At 42.5% G+C, this 22,686-nt stretch overlaps 1 protein-coding gene across 1 annotated transcript in view; it reads right to left on the reverse strand.

The window, feature by feature from the left end:
• Positions 1-9,853: 9,853 nt before the first annotated feature.
• Positions 9,854-22,686, reverse strand: part of SHISA5 (shisa family member 5) — a 50,383-nt gene continuing 37,550 nt past the window's right edge. The window contains exons 4-6 of the mRNA XM_073352378.1: positions 17,590-17,705; positions 16,511-16,729; positions 9,854-13,265 (exon numbers count right to left, since the gene is read on the reverse strand). Of these exons, the coding sequence (XP_073208479.1) occupies positions 13,186-13,265; positions 16,511-16,729; positions 17,590-17,705 (415 nt within the window). The 3' untranslated portion in view covers positions 9,854-13,185. The remainder of the gene's footprint in view (positions 13,266-16,510; positions 16,730-17,589; positions 17,706-22,686) is intronic.

A 22,686-nucleotide genomic window follows, 5' to 3' on the forward strand; every position in this document is an offset into this window, starting at 1 on the left:
CCTGGAGGCAGTCGCAGCAGCTCTGCGTACTAGGCCCGAGTGTCCTTGGCCCCCCCCGCCTGGAGGCACACACAGCAGTTATGCTGAGAATCTGCAACAATATGTTGCAGAGTCAGACTGCCTGAAACTAAGCAAGGCCACACAGGGCAGATATGAAAGAACAATGCTGAATAAAGCAGCTTTATGTATAGTTTAATAAATGATACAGGGAACTAGCTGGGAACTGGATTGGCTGGCTATATGGATACTTGGGGCAGCTTGCTATTGGATAAGTATGCTGAAAAAAAGGATGTATAAAAGCCTGTGTAATTTCCTGCTCTGTGTACAGGATTTGAAATTCAAATCTCCCTGTACCTATTTGAAGCTTCAAATAAACTTTTCTGCTTCTCCACCCCATTGTGATTATTGGGTATAGCACACCGGGTAACGAACCACTCAAGCTGTTGTTCAGCCTCTCGGCACTGGGTGCCGGCAACAGCTTTTGGCGTCCCTGGGTGGGCGACGAGGCTGCAATTTAGCCTTGCCCGGACCCTTCCTGGAGGTCGAGGATTGCCACGAGTACCGACGCCCAGCGCGCACTGGTGAGTTCATCGGGGGCCTCTGAGGAGACGCGATTTGATCGACCCGGAGGGCACAATGGTGCAACGCACTTATATAGTGGAGAAGCAGTTGTGGACGGCGGTGAACAACCGGTCCCTTTAGACATGGGGGAGGAGCAGCTGCAGGCCACGGTGAAGAACCGGTCCCTTGAATAAGGTAGGAACCTTTTAAAATCCGGATTGTATGCTCTGTTGGAACCTAGGGACGCCCAGAGTTACCCTGTAGGCATGGGACAGGGACAGAGCTCAGGGGTTAGGGCACGGTGTACGCCCCTAGAGTGCATTCTAGCAAACTAGAAGGTATTTGGTGCGAATCCAATGACTAAGAGCCAATTAAAACAATTCTGTACAGTTAACTGGCCTCAATATCAACTAGAGGACCAGGAGTGGTGGCCACCAGGAAGGTCAATTAATTGCAACACGATCCTCCAATTAGTTTTGTTTTGTCAAATAAATAAATAAATTGAATAAATATTTGTACGCACAAGCGTTTATGGCTTTAAAAAATAGAACAAAGCTGTAATTCTGCAAAGTTGTAATTTGACTCCAACTGATTCGGTAGTAGCTAATGTTAGTCCCCAGACCCCCACCCCCACTGTAATGGCAGAGCGGGTGTCCCCTTCAGCCCCCACACCTCCACCTTATAAGGGTAGGATGCCTCAGGTTACAGAGATTGCCCCTTTGGTGGTACTCTATCCTTTGCTTACCGAGACTATTATGGCTTGCCCGGGGCAAATGGACGTCAGGCTACCACTATGCAAGTTTAGTGTGCCATTCAATCCAATAGACTTAGCAGCTTTTAAAACACAGGCTGGGGAATTCTCAACGAACCCAAGCAGGTTTATTTCAGTCTTTAAGGGGTGCCTCAGTAGTCACAAGCTGGATTGAGACGACTGTAATATCCTCCTGAAAACCCTGTTGTCTGAGGTGGAGAGGGATCAGGTTACAGCTAAGGCAAGGGAAGCGTCAGCATTCAAGCAAAAAAAAAAAAAAAAAAGAAAGGAAGCTGTCTGTCAAGTTCCTCTCCAAATAATTGTAAGCGGCTCAGGGCATTTCGGGGTATGGCAAGCTTTTGCAGGATCCCAGAGTTTGGACTATGGCCTAAACCCCTGTACTACTGTGTAAAAGGAGCAGATCATGACCCCTTCTATTGGACCCTAGAGGCTGACAGGGCATTTAAAATCCTGAAAAGAAAACTGATGGAAGCCCCAGCTCTGGACCTGCCGGATCTCTCTAAGCCGTTTTCAGTTGTATGTACATGAACGAAGGGGGGTGGTCCTAGGAGTGCTCACACAGCAGTTAGGAGCATGGAGACATCCCATGGCTTATTTTTCTAAGCAATTGGATCAGGTTGCAAAGGGTTGGCTGGCATGTTTACGGGTGGTCACAGCTACTGCCCTAGTGCTTGAGTAAGCGGAGAAGCTAACATTGGGAGGGGTTATGGAAATCTATACTCCCCATATGGTCCGAGCCTTATTGGATGCAAAGGGAGGGCTTTGGTTCACCCAGGCTCGGATTGCCCGGTACCAGGCTAAGCTGTTAGAGAACTCTAAAGTCACCTTACAGCCTTGCCCCTCCCTTAACCCAGCCACTCTCTTGCCAAAAACAAAGGAACAGAAACATGACTGTTTAAAAATCATACATGCCCAGTACTCCAGCCGTCCGGATTTAAAGGATGTACCTCTCCCAAATGCAGATTATGAGTGGTACACTGATGGTAGCAGTACTGTAATAGATGGGCAAAGGAGGGCGGGTTATGCTGTTGTGACGCTCCATGACACTGTGGAAACTGAAGGTTTGCCTGCTGGGACCTCTGCCCAGCTTGCCGAACTAATCGCCCTGACCCGTGCACTTGAACTGTCAAAAGGAAAGCGGGTCAACATTTTTACTAATTCAAAGTATGCTTTTGGTGTGCTGCATGCTCATGCTGGCCCATGGAAGCAAAGGGGAACGCTGACAGCCCAAGGCTCCCCAGTCAAGTATGGGCCCCAAATCCTCCGGCTCCTAAAAGCTGTACAACTCCCCTCGGAAGTGGCGGTGGTACACTGTAAAGCCCATCAAAGGGAGGATCAAGATGTGGCCAGAGGTAACGCCCGGGCAGATAGAGAGGCTAAGCATGCTGCCACCCTGCCATCCCCTCAGACTGAGAACGCCCATATGCATGCCCTTATCCCATCAGTAGGGGAGCTTCCAACCCCTCAGTACTCTGGGGAGGAGAGACAGCTAACTGACAAACTCAGTCTCCGGGTAAAGGAGGGATGGCTCCATTCCCCAGAAGGGAAGGTCCTCTTACCAAAGGGCCTAATCCGGCCAGTGCTGCAGAAACTACATCAAACCACTCATGCTGGCAGGGAAGCACTTATCCAACTAATGGGAAAATATTTTATCACTTCCGGACTCCGACCCCTGGCTGCCCAGGTACAAGCGGACTGCTTAGTCTGCCAAAAGAATAACCCCCGACCGGGACATCCTGTGCCACCAGCTGCCCTAGAACCCACTCCGGGCCCTAGACAAGTGTGGCAAATAGACTTTACTGAGTTTCCCCGGACCCAAGGGTTCAAATATCTCCTTGTTATAGTGGGTCGGTTCAGCGGATGGCCAGAAGCCTTCCCATGCCGTAACTGCACTGCCAGAACAGTGGCCTTCAAGTTTGTTAAGGAGATCATTCCTCGCTTTGGACTCCCCCTGTGGATGGAATTTGACAACGGGACACACTTCACATCAAAAATCATTCAAAGCATCTCACATGCCTTACAGGTCCCCTGGAAACTCCATACGCCCTGGAGACCGCAAGCCAGTGGGGTAGTGGAGCGTACCAATCAGACCCTTAAACAGCATCTCTCAAAAGTGTGCCAAGAAGCCTCACTGCGATGGCCTGATGCTTTGCCCCTCATCCTACTCCATATCCGCGTTCTCCCAAAGGGTAGATTAGGGCTCAGTCCCTTTGAAATTATGTGTGGAAGGGCATGGCCTATGAATGGCACCCCGGTTCTGTCAGAGGAATGGGAGTTGGGTAATGGTTTTTTTGTCACAGTATATGTGTTGCCTGTCTGCTGTTCTCTTGTCTCTTCACAGGTATACCAAGGATTCCCAGCCTCTCCCCTTGGACTCTCCCGTCCACTCCTTACAGCCCGGTGACTCTGTGCTTGTTCGCACCTGGAAAGACGAGCCTCTCCAGGAAAAGTGGAAAGGACCCTATACCGTCCTGCTGATCTCCCATACAGTGGCAAAGATCGAGGGACACAAGAACTGGATCCATTACTCTCGTCTGAAGGCAGTACCCACCCCCTCGTCAACAGAACAGTGGACCATCCAACCTGCTGACTCCTCATCTACTGATGATCTCGGGCTAAAGCTACTGTTTAAAAGACACAAATAGCAGGCACCTTAATGCTAAAATGGGCCCACCCAGGTACTGGAGACCCTGGGCTGGAAAAACTCTGGTGATAATTAATTGGGTAACGTTGTTCTCTGTATTGGTATTTCCAAACTGTGCATAGCGGGAGCATAACTCCTTTGTTTTGCTTGCGCACCATGTTGCTAATTTAACAAACCATACTGATTGCTGTGTATGTGCTCCAACTCCACTGTCCCCCCAAAATGGGAATGCCTGTTGACATGCTGCCCTTGACCCGAGCAGAATTAGCCACCACCAAAGAGCAGGAAAGAACGGACTCGCCATTCTGGAATAAGACCTCTTTACAGCAAGCCACCTATCAGGACCAGGAGTATTCAGTTGCAGTACTCACTGAGGAAGTGTTATGTTTTACCTGAAACTAAACTAATCTAATCACTATGGGCATCCTGTGGAAAAAAGCTCTTGTGTTATTACACAGTGGGTTAATGGGTATTAAATAAAGACCAAAAGGGGAGGCCAACAGTATGGGTGTAATGGTTCCTCCCCTTTTAGAAAAACTCTTACAAATACTCTTACCACAAAAAAAAAAGGTTTGGAAATGTAACTTGCCGTCCAGTTAATATCTCCAATGTAGCAAGCCAATGGTTGGTTTGTAATGGTCCCTATGGCAAGTGTAATTTGAACGGCACAATTAAAAACGCCCCCACTCATATTTAATCAAAAAAATAAAATGCCCCCTTAGGGGCATATAAATTATTTAAAAAAGCAGCCAAAGCAGCCTTAAATATCCCAGAAATCCCCTTAAGAAACAGTCCTTACTGGGCCCTACAGGGTCACTATTTTGTATGTGGCTGAAAGGCTTACAAGGTGCTGTCAGCCAACTGGACAGGTAGCTGTTATATAGCTCATGGAGTTCCTCATCTGTCAATAACTGCCACACTGCCCAAAGGAAAAATTAGAAATGCCCAAAACACCTCTGTTGAGTCACGAAAAAAGACCCTGCGGCGACTGACTACGGCATTGAAGGGCAATATGAAGAAACCCCTCACAACCAAAAAGCTTGTAGGGTGCTCTGTACTGGGAATAGTGCCACTGTTTACCGGGCTAGCCATGGCATGCATAGGCCACTATACTATAAGGCTGCAAATGGTACTTGAGAAGGTGGCCTTAGAGTTAGAGGACTTGGTTAGTAATTTAGGGTCAGCAGTAAAAACATTAAATAAAAAGATACAGCAGCTCAGAACGTTTTCCCTCCAAAACAGACTGGCTTTGGACTATCTCTTGGCATCCCAAGGAGGGGTTTGTGCCCTCATCGGACCCCAATGTTGTGTATATGTAAATAATAGCAGTTATAAAATCTATAAAAAGGTGGTACAGGCTAAGGCCCATGCCCGAGCCAGAGCACAGGTTGCCTATACTGCCCCAGAGAACGATTAGTTGCAAACCTTGTTTTCAGGCTGGGGTTTGTCGTCTTGGCTTGGTGGTTTATTTAGCCTGCTATTAAAACTTCTCTTTCCTGTATTGCTTGTATTATGCTGTGCAGTATCATGTGTTAGGGCCCTTTTGCAAAAGTTAATAAGTCATTCTCTTCAGGGCTATCACAAAGTGCTTATGCAAAGTCCTATTGTAAAAAAATAAGTAGCCCAAGTAAAAAAACTCAGAGCCAAGGTTGTTGAGTGTTCTCAAAGGGGGGAGTTGTTGGGGACACTGGGGCATGGCCACTAGGTAACTCGAGGGGATGGAAGACCACGAGTGTCGATGAAGCCCCTCGCACTAGGCCCAGGTGTCCTTGCCCCCCCCCCCCGCCTGGAGGCACTCGCAGCAGCTCTGCGTACTAGGCCTGAGTGTCCTTGGCCCCCCCCACCTGGAGACACACACACAGCAGTTATGCTGAGAATCTGCAACAATATGTTGCAGAGTCAGACTGCCTAAAACTAAGCAAGGCCACACAGGGCAGATATGAAAGAACAATGCTGAATAAAGCAGCTTTATGTATAGTTTAATAAATGATACAGGGAACTAGCTGGGAACTGGATTGGCTGACTATATGGATACTTGGGGCAGCTTGCTATTGGATAAGTATGCTGAAAAAAAGGATGTATAAAAGCCTGTGTAATTTCCTGCTCTGTGTACAGGATTTGAAATTCAAATCTCCCTGTACCTATTTGAAGCTTCAAATAAACTTTTCTGCTTCTCCACCCCGTTGTGATTATTGGGTGTAGCACACCGGGTAACGAACCACTCAAGCCGTTGTTCAGCCTCTCGGCCCTGGGTGCCGGCAACAAGATCAAAGCAGATTACCTAGCAACTAAGCAAAAACGCACACTAAATCTAGCGTACTAGATGGCTAGGATCTGAATTAGCAATTTCTCACCCTGACTGATGATACAAGCAGTCCACCAAGTTTCCGTACACAGGTTAGAAATCCCTTTATCTGAGAACCAGCACTTCCCCAGTTCAGTTGTTGTTCCTCAGGTGTTTCCAGGAGTTCTCTTGCAGGGAGAGTGAGTCCTAGAGATGCTGTCACAATCCACCTTATATAGCTTTTCCATAGGGCGGGAACTCTTTGTTCCAAACTCCATTCCTAGTTCAGCTTGTAGAAAAGTAGAGGTATCAAAATGGAGTTCAGTGTCATGTGGTCTGGTCACATGCACTTGCTGAATCACAGCAACCATTACGCTCTGGCTGTCTGGAGCCTTCTCAGGAAGGCTCACCAGGTGGGGGACAAGCTTCTCCTAATGCCTATTGTTTCCCCTAATAGCCCATTACCTTGAATAGACCCTTCACAACCAGCTGTTTAGAGTGGAAGCATCTTGTCTAGTGGGTGTTACCCACATGTAACTACATTTGAAATACAGATATAGTCAATATTCATAACTTCAGATACAAAAATGATACATGCACACAAATAGGGTAATCAATCAATTTTTTCAGTGACACCTCACAAGATGCATCTTGTACCAGATGCATCATAATTCTCATATCATATAATATGGGGGCAGTGTCACAGACCTTTACTCCTGTTATCTGTATTAGCTGGTTTCCAGTGTGCTTAATTTTGGTGTCTTTTTCCCAAGGAACTCAAACTGTTTAAAACCGTAAGACTTTGTGAGTAGGGTATATCCCTACTGAACAGACGTGATTTGAGAAGAACAGACTCTAGTTCACAGCCTAATTTAAACTGACAAGTTATTTTACATACTAAGTTTCCACATTGGGGAAACTAGGAGAGAATTGCTTGTTTGGCATAACTTTGATTCTTCACCTCAGTGTCCCATCCTCCCCGTCCATGGATTTTGAGATTTGTGCCAACTTCTTTCATGGGAAAATAAATGCAGAGTGTAACATAAGGAACAGTTGCTTAAAATTATGAGAGCCTCACCTTTCTCTTTCACCATGGTGAAAGATGCAATATGCCTTACCTTTTTCTTTCAATATTTGAGGCTAACTAATTGTATTTGGAAGCAAGGTGTTCCTCCTTTATACAATATTCTGCTTATCCATTTTAAAAGGTCAAGGTTCTTTGAAACAATGAGCTGCTGCCAGGGAAGACAGTGAGGATTTATAAACCAAGGACCAGGTCCTCCTTCCTAGTTCCAGGCCTGGAGGCCATCTGAGCAGATCCTGTTCGTTTCAAATTTTGGTCATGTAGCAAAAGAAAAACTACTGTAAAATCATGGAAAAAATAGATGAAGGGAAGAAGTTATGAAGAAAAGCATCAGATATGACTTGGTAGGTAAGTGGCTGACAGAAAACTGGTTAAATTTATTGATTTATTACAATCTCAGTAGACCCAGATACAGTTTCCAGCCTAAACAGTTTACAAAACAAGAATGACACTAGCTACCTGCAGTCTGATTAATTTTGGGATTGGACTGTATGTATCTGCTGACTGTCTAATATGTCAAGAGCAATTTAGTTGAGGACAGTGTGAAATAAAGTTTCTACACTTCACCTGTACACTAATCATCAAATTATATACGAAACATTGCTACAATCCAGGTGGAATGAGATCCATGTAATACTCTTGATTATTCCAAGGTAAATAAATGCCAACCTAAAAGCAAATTTTTTACAATTGAAGATTATAGGGAGCCTGATAGTTCAATACTCTAATAAAGGGACACAGAACCCTTCAATTGTTTAACTCAAGACTTCTCAGTGACCTATATGAAATGAGTGGGAAGTCTAAATTCAATTTCTAGTACACAGTATCCATATTACAAAATCACCACCTCATTTTGGACAGATATGCTCTTTTAGGCAGAATCAGAAAAGCTTACTCATACACCTTGTTTACACTAGAGTAAAAGGTTGTTAGAATGTGTTAGCTCAAATGTTTTAACATGGAAGACGTAGCACACCGCTCTTAACACATGCTACATTGGTCAAGTTGAAGCATGGGGGTGCATCAGCTTTAATCAATCAGTTTAATGTGTGTTTAAGTCTGTACTCCATTGTCTACACTAGACTTTCCCATAGTGTTGGAATGTGTTGGCTAATGCATTCTAATATCACGCCTTTAATCCTAATCCAGATAATGCTTTACAAATGATCCTTTTAGATTAGGTTTGAACAATATTGCCAAGGTAACAGAGAAAGAAAAGGAGTACTTATGGCACCTTAGAGACTAACCAATTTATTTGAGCATAAGCTTTCGTGAGCTACAGCTCACTTCATTGGATGCAGACTGTAGAAACTGCAGAAGACATTATATACACAGAGACCATGAAACAGTACCTCTTCCCACCCCACTCTCCTGCTGGTAATAGCCCATCCAAAGTGACCACTCTCCTTACAATGTGTATGAAAATCAAGGTGGGCCATTTCCAGCACAAATCCAGGTTTTCTCACCCCCCACCCCCTCCAAAACGCACACACACAAACTCACTCTCCTGCTGGTAATAGCTTATCCAAAGTGACCACTCTCCTTACAATGTGCATGATAATCAAGGTGGGCCATTTCCAGCACAAATCCAGGTTCTCACCCCCCGCTACACACAAATTCACTCTCCTGCTGGCAATAGCTCATCCAAACTGACCACTCTCCTTACAATGTGTATGATAATCAAGGTGGGCCATTTCCAGCATAAATCCAAGTTTAACCAGAATGTCTGGGGGGGCGGGGGGGGCTAGGAAAAAACAAGGGGAAATAGCCACTCCCAGTCTCTATTTAAGTCTAAATTAATAGTATCCAATTTGCAAATGAATTCCAATTCAGCAGTTTCTCGCTGAAGTTTTTTTGTTGTAAGATAGCAACCTTCATGTCTGTAATTGCGTGACCAGAGAGATTGAAGTGTTCTCCGACTGGTTTATGAATGGTTTCAGAGTAACAGCTGTGTTAGTCTGTATTCGCAAAAAGAAAAGGAGGACTTGTGGCACCTTAGAGACTAACCAATTTATTTGAGCATAAGCTTTCGTGAGCTACAGCTCACTTCATCGGATGCATACTGTGGAAACTGCAGAAGACATATACACAGAGACCATGAAACAATACCTCCTCCCACCCCATTCTCCTGCTAGTAATAGCTTATCTAAAGTGATCACTCTCCTTACAATGTGTATGAATGTTATAATTCTTGACATCTGATTTGTGTCCATTTATTCTTTTGCATAGAGACTATCCAGTTTGACCAATGTACATGGCAGAGGGGCATTGCTGGCACATGATGGCATATATCACAGAGAAGTTTGTCTTGCCCCTGCCATGCCCATTTTTGTTGAAAAGACTTAAGTCTGAAGTGGCAGCAACCATGAGCAATATATTCACCATACAAGATGACTAGAAATACTAACGTTAGAACTGTCAAACACACTGGAGTAACACGTAGCTAAACAGGCACACTTTTAAATGTGACAGCTTTCAAAGTAATATGTAAACAAAATGGACACTATATACTTCAGACATTTGCATTTATTATAAATAGATGTACAGACTTTATGCCAGTTCTTCTGAATACTTCTCACATGTAACTACAATCTACTTACAAAGCAAGGTTATAATTGAGAAAAAACCCTAAATTATATGGTATATTAGTACAACAGAATATTCTACTGTATTTAATTCACTACTTTTTGAAATAAAGGCACTTACAGAGTTTATAAAAACACTTAACTTTTGAAACATGTAAAGTTTGAATTCCATTCCCCCTCTCCCTTAACACTATCAGTTTTACATTTGCAATATATAAGCTACTTTTGACTAACGTGTTATCAATGCATAAAATAAGACTTTCTGCTCTTAATTACACCCACTATTAACATAACTACATGAGTTAAATAGAAACAGAATTCACTGGGTTACATGGAAACAACAGATTTTGGTCCAATGTCCATCTTTTAGCTATGATTAATATTCACTATACACTAAGAATGAGAAATTGAGTTAAGTACTTCCACTATGAAACAGGAAAATGTATAAATCTGCACCCATTTCCTCCTCCTTCACCCTGTCCAGCTCCAGGAGTAATTAATTCATTAAGCAATTCTTCATTACTAACATACAGCTGCCATTAACATATACATAGTGAGGAAAGGATACCACACATGCAGTTCTTATCCTACCCCTAATCACATGATATTCTCCTATCCTCAGATAGCATGTCTCTCTCACCATCCTGAAATTATCCTGACTGTCCATTGTACAGTATCTGGTTTACAATATCTCTACTATGGATCCTCTGTACATGGACTATTTTCTCGGGGCTAGGGGATTGTAAGTCACATAGGCAGGATATATGCCTACACACAAAGTTCACCTTGTGCCATGCTCTTCCCTTAAATGGGAAAGCCCAAGAGGAATAGTTATGTCCAAAATTGTACCACACCTCACTGGAGTTACCACTTTAAGCAGAAGAAAGGTCAAAAATGCAGAGGCCCCAGCTTTGTAATCAAAGAACCAAACTACTATGGAAAATCCCAGCCCCAACTCTGAGGGCCTCAGGTCATCTGTGCTGAATAGCTGCCCCTTTCTGTTCAGCCTCTACCCTGGCAGCTGTCTAATCTGGTTTCTGTGATGATCTTGGTCCCCTCTACTGCACCTCTGCACTCCTAATCGTCCAGCCACTCACACTGGTAGAAGCTACAGAAAAGGAATTATTTTCTGAAGTGTTTTCTGGCATAAGACATACAGGATTTCTAGGGGAACATACCACAGCAGAAACTTCTCAGCTGGTCTCCCCGCTCCTCTCCAGCTGTTCCCACACAGCTCCAAAAGTGCAGTATTTACAGTGAGGTGCTACCCCATCTTCTGGTTGCGAAGCAGGGAAGAAAATGCACCATGCACTGTATAACTCAACTCCCTCGTTGTGCCTGTTTCATGGCCCCATTTAATGTTATTAGCACAAGTGCTCCCCTTGGTGCTATGTAACAAGGCAGACACAGAGTCTCCTATTGGAATGCTGGACACTTGCTGAAAGTTTGTGAAATTCCCTGGAGACCATCTCAAACGAAGGTTGAAAAATCCAGGTATAGACTGCCTTTTAATTTCTATTCCTACCGTCTGATACTAAGTTGAAGTATAGTCAAAGCTGTTTTTGAAAGTTAGTTTCAGTCACAGCCATTCTGCAGTTAGAGGCAAGATAAACAACGCTATCAGTGACAAGATCATGTCTGTACAAACAAACTTGATATATATTTATATTTAACCTATGACAAGTACAGGACCCCAAAACAAGCAGCTTGTAAACATCTCTAAACAAATGAAACCAGAATGAGAGTAATGTCATAATATTCCATCAGTTCAGCTCCACTGAAGTAACAGTTAATTGATTAGCTTCACCACTGGACAATAAAAGCCTATTTCAATTTTAGAGAAGAGTTGTGGAGGGCTTTTTTAAAAAAATCAGATTGTGCAGTGTGTCTAAAATTGTGACTGGTTGGGTAAATAAATTCTAAAATTGAAAGTAATGCTGTGACTGGTCACAATCACGATGGGTTATAAAAGTCAACATTTTAACAAGACACTTATGATAGACAATTTTTCTCCCTGTACATGTGCAATTTTCCCTGAAGTAAGCTCCTTTGCATCTCTAGGGCCAAATCCTGCCATCTTTACTTAGTCTAAACTCCCATTACACTCCGTGGAAATTGGGAGGATAGCAGGATTTGATCTTTGATGTACAGCATGTTGAGATTTTTTTTTCCCAGTATTTTTTAAGTCCAGATTTAATTTTATTGGAAGAGGTGTCTTCCTTATAAAGTTCCTATCTTAGTGTAAAAAACCACACTCAAGATGTCCCGGGCTTGATCTTGCTGGCAGGCACATGAGGTACATCTCCCTTTCTCTTAAGTGAGCAGGATTTAGCACTGGGCCAGACTGTTCTTCTGCAAGTTTGAGAAGCAGTGTTTTCATCACAGGGACAATGCTTGGTTCCATCAAGGTGAAATTTTTTTCCATCATCATCAAAACATAGTCAAAACTTGCAATAATGAAGCAAAAATTCTCATGCAGCGTTCTTAGGTTCTCAGCTTTTTGACATGTTTATTTAATTGACCAATGGAGGGTTGGTTTGTTTGTTTGTTGCCAGGGATATCAGAGAATTAAACAAAGGAAGTGAAGAGACACCTAATGACTTGACATGTTTTGAGTTTTAAAATTGGAAAGGAATAGATCAAGCGCATGCCTGATGGGCACAAAATAAATGCAACCAGTGTGGAAAAAAAGCTATAAGAACATGTTCCACTATCCCTTTCTGAAGGCAATTCTATTCCAGCAAAGGAAATTTCCCTTTTAAAATCACTAAGTTAAGTGTAGCTTAATTCATCATGTTAACTTGAAAACAGGAAGATCAAATTTTACTAAAGTTTTCTGACAGTTAGGTTTAATATTTTAATAATACGCAGATGAATGCTACAGCTTTGGGTGCTTACGACGACTGTTTAACTTATTTCTGATCATTCTTTGTGAACCCACCCTTCAAATTATTGCACAATACACATTACCATGCTTCTTATATCTGAACTATTCCCTTTTCACCCTTTTGTCACTGGAATTTGAGCAAGTTTCTCCTGTTGTATTTGCTTGAGGTATGGAGTGAACTTCAAGTGATAATTCTTTTTCTTGCTGAGCTCAGTGTATTTTAAAAAGCTACTGATTTAGATTTCTCTCTTTACAGAGGGATGAGGGACTGCTGCGTTTTACGAAAATGTGCTACAGCTGTATGGTTTAAACAGCACACGTTATACTTTACAAAAAAGTTTTGCACAGAGGCATAATAGAAAATCCATTCAATAGGTGGGCTTCTGAGGGTCCATGTAAGCAGGATTGTATGGGGGTTGATTGACTGGGTAGGGCGCTCCAGCACCAACTGCAAAAAACCAAAACACAACACAGGTATCTCATATTAGTGTTCTCATTCTATACTTACTTTTCAATGATAGCTCTAATTCAGGGGTGAGCAAACTTTTTGGGCCGAGGGTCACATCTGGGTGGGGAAATTGTATGCAGGGCCGGGGGTTGGCGTGCAGGAGGGGGTGCGGTGTGCAGGAATGGGATCAGGGCAAGGGATTGGGGCAGAGGAGGGGTGAAGACTGCAGGAGGGAGCTCAGGGCAGGGGGTTGGGGTTCAGGGTGTGGCAGGGAGCTCAGGACAGGGAGTTGGGGTGCAGGAGGGGTGCGAGGTACAGGCAGGGGGCTTAGGGCAGGGAGTTGGGGGGCGGGGTGCAGGAGGGGTTTGGGCTCCGTCCCTGCGCTGCTTACCTAAAGCATCTCCGGGGTGGCAGTGGCGCGCACTGGGGCCAGGGCAGGCTCCCTACATGCCTGCCCTGGCCCCACGCCGTGCCGCTCCAGGAAGCGGCCAGAACCACATTCCTGCCCAGCCCCTGGGAGGGAGAGGGGACACAGGGCTCCAGAACACTGCCCTTGCCATGCCTCCAGGTACCTCCCCCGAAGCGTCCATTGGCCACGGTTCCCTGTTCCCGGCCAATGGGAGCTGCAGGGGGCGGTGCCGGAGGCAAGGGCAACGCATGGAGCCCTCTGCCCGCCCCCAGGGACGTAGTGCTGGCCACTTCTGAGAGCGGCACGGGGCCTGCAGCACCATGGGGGGCAATCCCGTAGGCCAGATCCAAAGCCCTGAAGGGCTGGATCCGGCCCATAGTTTGCCTACCCTTGCTCTAGTTCCTATTGAATAAGTCAAAGATTCAGCTTAAGTTGCATTTTAGTTGTGTTGGAGAATAATTTACTAGCGATAACTTGAGAAATATTCACACTTAAACAACTGAGCCTGGAAGCTCTTTGCAGCGGGCTATGTGCATTTTCCTTTGTAGGATCAAGCACGTTTTTGGGACCTAAATAATAAATCCTCCTCCGCTGTAGGCTGCAGCTCATTAGGGAGTAGCTTGTCAAATACCAGTAAGAAGATCCAACACTCCATTGGTTAGAGGGCAACAGTGCACATACTGAGACAGGCAAAAGTTAATGTCATGTAGGTAAGTGAAAATAAGCCACTGGATGAGAAGATAAAGGACTGAAAGATATTCCTCAGATGGTGGAGAAACAGAATATCCTCCTGGGGAGATGCTCACATTGTTAATAGCATCAACTAGGAGTTACTTAAAAATTCTTTTTTTTTTTTTTTTAAATAAAAAACCCTATCAACTTTCTACCCAAGACAAAAATATCAGCATTTTACGTTATTTATTTTTCCCCCCCAAATATTGATTTTTCTCATTGCATAACATTTTCAGCAAGTGTATTCAACTTCCTTCACCAGACATCTCAAAAACCAGTTCTTTTCTTGGACAAAAACAAAAAAAATGAGCGTCAAATCAGACCTTTCATTTGTCTCTACAGTCTAATCCAATCTCCTTTGAGTTTATGACTGTTTTAGCTGAGCACTTTTCAAATTAATTTAAGCTCACATGTTTCCCCCCCCCCCCCCCCCGCCACATCCCCCAGTCAGCAGGAACTTTTTTGGCTGGTGTTATATAAAGTTATGTCAACGTGGACATTCTGTTTTATCTGAAGGTGCTGAGGTTCATGGCAATTCTGATGTCTTCCAGGAACAGCTTCCACAGTAATGGGGTAGTTGCTGAGTAAGCTGTCTCCAGCACTCAGACTCACCCTTGATATAAACAGTTTAATTGTTCCAGGGAAACATAGCTGTTGTGAGATATGATGATCACAGAGCATGACATGATCTTTCAGGTAATCTCCCCTTGCTATGATCATCATAATTCCTTTGTTACAGCTTCCTCAAGTCCCAACTTGTGCTCAGTGTTGCTGCCTAGTTCCTCTTATGTACAAAGCAGCACAACCATAGTATCTCAGTCTTTCATCTCCACTGGAAGGACTTGTATTTTACAATCCAGTTCAAGGCTGCCTTCCTTGTTTTCAAGACCCTCTCTAGATTCTAATTCTAGTTCTCAAAACTTCTCTTCTCCTCCTTGCTCCCTCTGCTTAAGCACTGGCCTCCTCTCTTGATTTCATCGTGAATGGTACAGAGGAATCCACTTTTTGCTGATTCTATCATCTGAAACATCTTTTCTGTAGAGTGCTGCCCAATCAATTCTAAATTCCAGCACAAGTTCTCTTTTCCTTTGTCTACACTTCCTGATGTTTTTGTTTCTGCTGTTTTTCTTTAAATTATTTTATTTACTGAGCATCCGGAATTAAAAATATTGTACTTTGAAAGAGCTACTAAGTGGGCTTGTTTTCCATGCTATTCAGGATAGGAAAATATATCCATACTTACATAAAGTGTCTTTTCGTCTAGTTGGAAGGTCCACAGATATTTTATAGTGAATTTTCAGTCTAATTGCACTTTGAAAGATGAGCACCTGTCCTCTAAACTACAAGCAAGCTGAAGCTGCCTTTGTAAGCCATCTGTGAACCTTCTTCCATAGAAAAATTGTAATTTTCCATTTGTAAGTGATCCTAACAGTGATGACTGGCAAGAGACGCATATAGTACATGGAGCTATAGCCCTGGTCTACACTAAAATTTTGCTCCCACTGACATAACTTGCCCACTACACCGACTTAACTCCACCTCCATGAGAAATGCTGAGTCAATGTCGATGTAGTTAGGTTGATGAGGGGTCAGTGTAGACACAGCGTTGCTTACGTCGACGGTTGCTGGCTTTCAGAAGCCATCCCTCAATGCCCCACACCGACAGGTCAGTCTGTGCAAGCGCTCCTGGTGAGGAAGCGCACCACTGACACAAGGAGCAAAGTATAGACACACAGAAGCGATATACTTACTGCAGCAGCTATATGCCGCCGCAAATTAGGTGGACTTAATTTTGTTGTGTAGACATGCCCTTAGAATGGAATCAAATGGTACATTTTTAATCTATTTTACCTAAAAATCCCATTTTGGATAAATACAAAGAACGGATCACCTTTGTGAAGTGAAGTATTAGTGTTAGTCTATGAAAGCCAAGCATGTTAATTAAGAAAGGGTGCCCCGACAAACAGACTGGTGGTGCTCATGTATAGAATTAACATTGATTTGTTACCAATGCATTTGTCTTCCTAGTGAGCCTAGTGAAGAAAGAAGAAACATGAAGTTTCTCTTCTTCAGTTGTGTTTTGCTCTTCTTGCTATGGCCTTACCTGCCACTGTCTCACAGTAGGCTGGTGGTCCTGAAGGTTGCGTTGGATAAGGTGGAGGATACTGTGTTGGGTAGGGTGCTGCTGGCATTCCATGTTGTGGCTGGACCGGTACAGGATGATATCCTTGATAGGGTGCCCCTGGGTAACCAGGTGGTATCCCAGGTTGCTGGGGATATGGTGCATGGACCACTGTGGTGGAAGTTGTGGTGGTCACTACAGCTATAAACATACAAAAGTAAGAAGCATTTACTACTGATGTGTCAAGCAGACATCCAGAAGAAGTAATGAAGATATGGAATATTTTGAACATTCTTTCCTATTCCCAAAAGGGAAATCACTGTTTGATTTGTCTTTGTAAACACCAGGGAGAAACCCCAGTTCAGATTTCTCCAACATATTCAGAGACTGGTACCTCCGGCCCTCATGTTTAAGTTAGTGGGATGTCTAGAGTAGAAAATTAGGAGTTAAGCCTTACAAAGTGGTACAGGATGCTTTGAGTCATAGTCAACACAGCTTGTCCATTAACAAAAATTTCCTATTTTAATTGACATAATATGGCTAGCTCAGGAAATGATTTAGATAATCTGTTCCTCAGTGATAATCCAAAAGACAGATCATCAAGATTCCTTGTTTTAACGTAGCATGAGATGGAGAGGAAGTAGTTCTCATTCTCAAAAGGTTTGTTTAATCTCCTGGCACTAATGACCTTTCAGTAATTGCAACCACAGTTACTTTTGCTCTGTTTGGACCTTGATATATTTACCATGGCCCCTCTCTTGCAGAGACTGCCATAGGGAAGAATGTTTAAAGGAATCAATTATTCCAACATTTGCTCACTAAAGAAAAAACATTTGAAAACAGGGAAAGACAATTATGTCAAAAAATATTCAGCGATTCCTATAACTACATCAGAGTTTGAAGTGTCTCAAAATGCTTACTTTTGGTATTCTGTGTGATGGTGTGTGGAAGGGGCGGGGAGAGGAGGAGTTGTGCTAGTTTGACAATGATGCTATTTACTAAAAACAAAAAACTTCATTGAAGAGAGATAAAAGTTAACAAAAATATAAACAAATACTCACGCTGTTGCCTCCGACACATTTTATACAAGCAGCAGCATGAACAGGTGAAGCACAGAATGACAGTGACTACGAACACCACGAAGATGGTGACCCCTATAGCCACAAAGGTCCCAAAACTGAAAAAGAAGAGGCACTAGAAAGTCACACTGGTTTTTGTAAAAAGAGCAGGAGTACTTGTGGCACCTTAGAGACTAACAAAGACTGACAGTAACATTCTTCAGCTATGCAAAAACACTTAGGAGTCTGTGTGCCATTCCAGCTCTATTTTTGTTACCATTTATTGTTCACTATCACATATTTGAACAGTAAAACAGCTGTTTAAGGGTCCGGTCCTGAGTGAACTCAAATCTACTGAAAGACAATGCAAGCAGGAAGCCACTCAGCACCTCCTAGGGAGCATTAAATGTTTTGCATGATTGAACCCTAACATGGATAGTTTAATATTTTCTATTGTGATGTGGTTGTGTGTATTTGTACTTTCAAGACCAGAGATATAAAGCTTCAAACTCATTTTAGTCACATTTTGGATTTTTGGACAGTGGTTCTCAAACTTTCAGAAGCTCAACACAACTTTTTTTCATTAATAAAATTGTGGATCACCCATTAAACATGGAATGCTTGAATCAGTCAGAATGCAGGTGTTCTGTTTGTTTTTTCCAAGCCGTCTCCCACTCCAAAGTCTTCACAGACCTCTTGGTGATTGCAGACAATGGTCTTAGACCCTGTGTTTTGCAGGTCTTTTCAGATCTGGATCTTGTGCAGTTTGGATGCAACCAGAATTGATTACACTATCCAATGACTATCTAGTAGTTTGCATTAGAGAGACAGGAATACTCATCACAGATAGCACCCTTGTTGGCAGTCTCAACATAGGCAAGCCAAGGATTGCTTTGGCATTTTTTTTTCTTTTCTTTCAGTAGTACCAAACTAAGGAGACAGTACAGGGTGTTAGGGTCTCAGAATTTTTTTTTTTTTTAATGATTACCCCGATTAACCTTTTCAGTCTAGAAAGTTAGATACTCAGTGGAAGTCTCCCATTTTCTGCAGACCTTTTTACTGCTGTGCCTGGTCCTCAAGCTTTTCTGAAAAATCATTGTTTAGAAGCCCAACTATAGCTGACTTCCTATGTAGTCTTCTTTACTGATACATAAATCACAATGCCTAGGTTCAAGCAAAGGCCTTTTATGCTTTAATTATAAAGTAGCTCAAATGTATGCATTTAGACAATCTGCTATTGTTTTCTGTGATTTGAAATCTAATGAAGCGCTTCATCCATTCAGGCTATTTTGTGTGGACTTAGATTGAAAATCTTGTGGACAGTTAAATTTGGCATATATATTTCTTCTTTATGCTAGTTCAAAATGAATTAAGTTCTGGCACATCATCATCCAACAATGGTAAAAAACAATCACAGGAAATCACTTTCTTTTAACAATGAACTTTAATAAGAAACACAAGATTATGTTTAGAATTATCCTGCCCTCTGCTTCATTGCTGAGCTTCTGCCTAAAGTATTTCCTAGCCTTCTTCCTGTCTTGTTTCCTATCACAGTTTAAATAAAACATATGTATGCCTACAACCATTTTCACATTGGCAACTGAATAGCTATCAGATGGTGATTAGTTTTCACTACTGACAACCCAGGCAAATTGAATAACTGACCTCAATTTGAGAGGCTCTGAGCTCCTATTACCAATTCCTGAGGCCTCATGTCTCGGTTTTCCAGTAGCCTAATAGGCTGGCAGCCAATAAACACTAGTGAAATTAGAAGTAAAGGCTCTGTACTGTTATTTATTAAGTGAATGGCTAGTGCAAATTAAGACTGGCCACAAAGACCCATTACAAGATACTTTAAGCACATACTCAAAAGGAACAAGAGGGAAAGGAGTCAAGTGCACAAAGATTCATATATGAGAATAATTTTGTTTGTAAACATACAGAAATAGTCACACAAATCCCAGCACAAGAAGATTTAAGTACTTCACATATGGTCTTGCTACATGTTTTATGTGTTTTTAAGAAACTAACTTATTTTAAAATAAAGACATTTCTGGCTCTTATTTCACAGATTGACTTCACTGACAAAATTATGCCCTGGTGTCTAGTTGTCCTCTTTGCTTATGTGACTTACAATGGCCTTTCTTACCAGCATTGTGATATAGATATAACTCACAGTTCAACTGCATTGCCCACCAAACCTTCATATTATAGTACTTAAACTAAGGTCTTGTCTTCACTGCTAAAAAAGGTGTGTGTTTTTTACCTCAGGGTAACTAACACGAATGAGCAATCCAGAGGTAAAAAACACAGTAAAGACCTGACACTTCAGTTTTATTGTAAGGTAAACAGCTCCATATTTCCTCCATAGGTTGATCTCAGCAAGTTTACCTCATGGTAAAACTGAAGTGGCCAGGTCTTCATAGTGTTTTTACCTCAGGACAGCTCATCTGTGTTGGTTACCATGAAGTTTAAAAAAAAAAAAAAAAACACACACATGAACACACACACCTTTTTAGTGGTGAAGACAAGGCCTAAGTTGCAGCCTGCCTGTGACTGCCCCTGACAGCTTGATTCCTTTTTATATGCCTATTCTTGTACTGAACTTAACATTGTAGTATCTCAGACCAATCCAAGGAGGAAAAAAAAGTGACAAACTCATGTATGGTTGCTTCTTTTAACTGTAAAAGGAAATTACATTTGTTTTTATAAAACGCTGGTTTGCTATGTGCCACTGTTTGTGGAGACTAAGTTGAAGATAGTTTCCTTACTTGATCAACTAGCTAGTTCACAACATTCTATTGCCAAACTACTAGGTAATAAACATTTTGTCCAATTTTTTGACAGAGTGCTAGCTATAGCATCCTGGTCATTTAGGTAACTGCGTAACAGAGAAGGTGTGCTAATAATAATCAGCCAAACCACACCACAGGACTTAAGCTATTTCTGTCAAAGTGTTTTGTTGGGAACAACTCTTTCCCCCATATTAAGTAGAATCACTTTTCTCTATGTTACCAAGCCTTTGATAGACATTCTAGACAGAAGTCATGCGTAGAAAATACTAAAAAAAAATAAAAAAATTATGTATTCAAACATTTTGGGACTCCTAGAAACCATCTTCAAACCATTACCCACACAAGGGGACAGTTTCCTCAAAAACACAACAAACTTCTTCCAGACATTCTGCAACATCAACCACCACCCTCGGAGTAACAGCCTTGCCACTGTGGCGGTCACCTCCCTATATACCAACATCCTTCACAATGACAGCATCACTGCCAGCCTTAAATATCAACAAGACAATGGACAACACTCAGTTATCCACCCAAAATACATTGCCAAACTCATCCAATTCATCCTCACCCATAATTTTACATTCAACAAGCAAACACTTTGTCCAAACCCTGGGAAAAGCCTCCAGCACTAGAACGGCTCCCCAGTATGCCAGCCTCTTCATACATCCCTAGGAATAACTATTGGACAAAAATGCACCACAAAACCAATGTCATACCTGAGATATGTTGATGATATTTTCATCCTCTGGACAGACAACCTAAACTCCTTAACAGATTTCCACTACAACTTCAACAACCACCACTCATCCATTAAATTGTCTCTAGAACACTGCTACACTAGCATCAACTTCCTGGACACCACAATCAGCTTCAATAATGGAACCCTACAGACAACTATATACAAGAAACCCTCGGATTACCACATGTACCTTCACAAATCCAGCAATAACCCCAGACACACAAAGAAATCTTATCTATAGTCAGGCACTCAGGTACCACAGGATATGCTCGAAAAGAAACTCCAGATATACACCATAATACATTTAAAACTGCCTTCACCAAAAGGAGGACACTCCACCAGAATAGAGATCGCATCCTGGAACAGAACACCCAAATACTCTGAGTGAACATGCTTCAATACAGAAAAAACCCTCTGATCACACATCCCATGTTGTCACCTACCACCTCACTTTGCATCTCATATGGGGTATCATTAAACAATTACGACCCATACTCAATGGGGACCACACCCTGAAAGAAATCTTTCCCGTACCCCCTCCACTGGCTTTTGAACAACCCCCCAATCTTGCTATGCTCATCATCATCAGAAGCAAGCTCCCCACAATTCAGGACCCACCAAATCAAAGTGGCACCAGATCCTGCCAAAACATCAGATGCAAAACCTGCAGACATCTCTCCACTGCTATGATAAATCAATACATCTCACAAGATCCATTGGTCCTATACATGCCTATCACAACATGTGGTATACTTCATCTAGTGCACTAAATGCCTCACTAACAACTATGTGGAGGAATACAATACACCCATTACACTCTCAAATGAGCTTTTACAGAAAAACGATGAAAGACAACAACAACCATATCACCTGCAGGCAAACACTTTTCACAAAGTGATCCCTCTTTCTGACCTCTCAGTCCTCATCCTCAATGGAAACCTGCACAATGCCTTCGAAAGTCGAATCTGGGAGCTTAAATTCATGACTTTACTAGACACTACAAATCATGGACACAAAAACAATGGATTTAGGATTCATTACAACAATCTATAACCCACTAACCCTCCTTTGTCCTATGACTGCAGAGGTGTTAACTGCCTACGTCCCCTTAAAACATCTCTTGCAATATGTGTTACCTCCTTAAGCTAAACAATCTGTTCCACCTTGTATTTAGCTGTGACACTGAATAGCTTTCCCAGACCTGAAGAAGAGTTCTGTGCAAGCTAGAAAGCTTGTCTTTTTCACCAACAGAAGTTGCCTCACCCATCTTGTCTCCCTAAATTCCCAAAAAAGTAGTTACAAAGATATTAGCAAACATATAGCAACAGCTATATTCTAATCTCACAATATAAACATGTCCTTACAAATATTCTCTTGTGGCACTCACACATTCAATCTTTTCCAACATTGCTGAGTATTATATTTTTCTAATATCTTTCAACCAACAATGCAGAGATACCAGCCTGAATGTTAGTGCCCGAGTGTTAGTGCTGTATTATGGTGCTTCAGATAGAGACTTTTTTTTTTTTTTTTTTTTTTTTAAAAAGAACTGATTCACTCGGATGA

The sequence above is a fragment of the Lepidochelys kempii genome, chromosome 7 (assembly GCF_965140265.1).
Source record: "Lepidochelys kempii isolate rLepKem1 chromosome 7, rLepKem1.hap2, whole genome shotgun sequence".
Classification (NCBI taxonomy): domain Eukaryota; kingdom Metazoa; phylum Chordata; order Testudines; family Cheloniidae; genus Lepidochelys; species Lepidochelys kempii.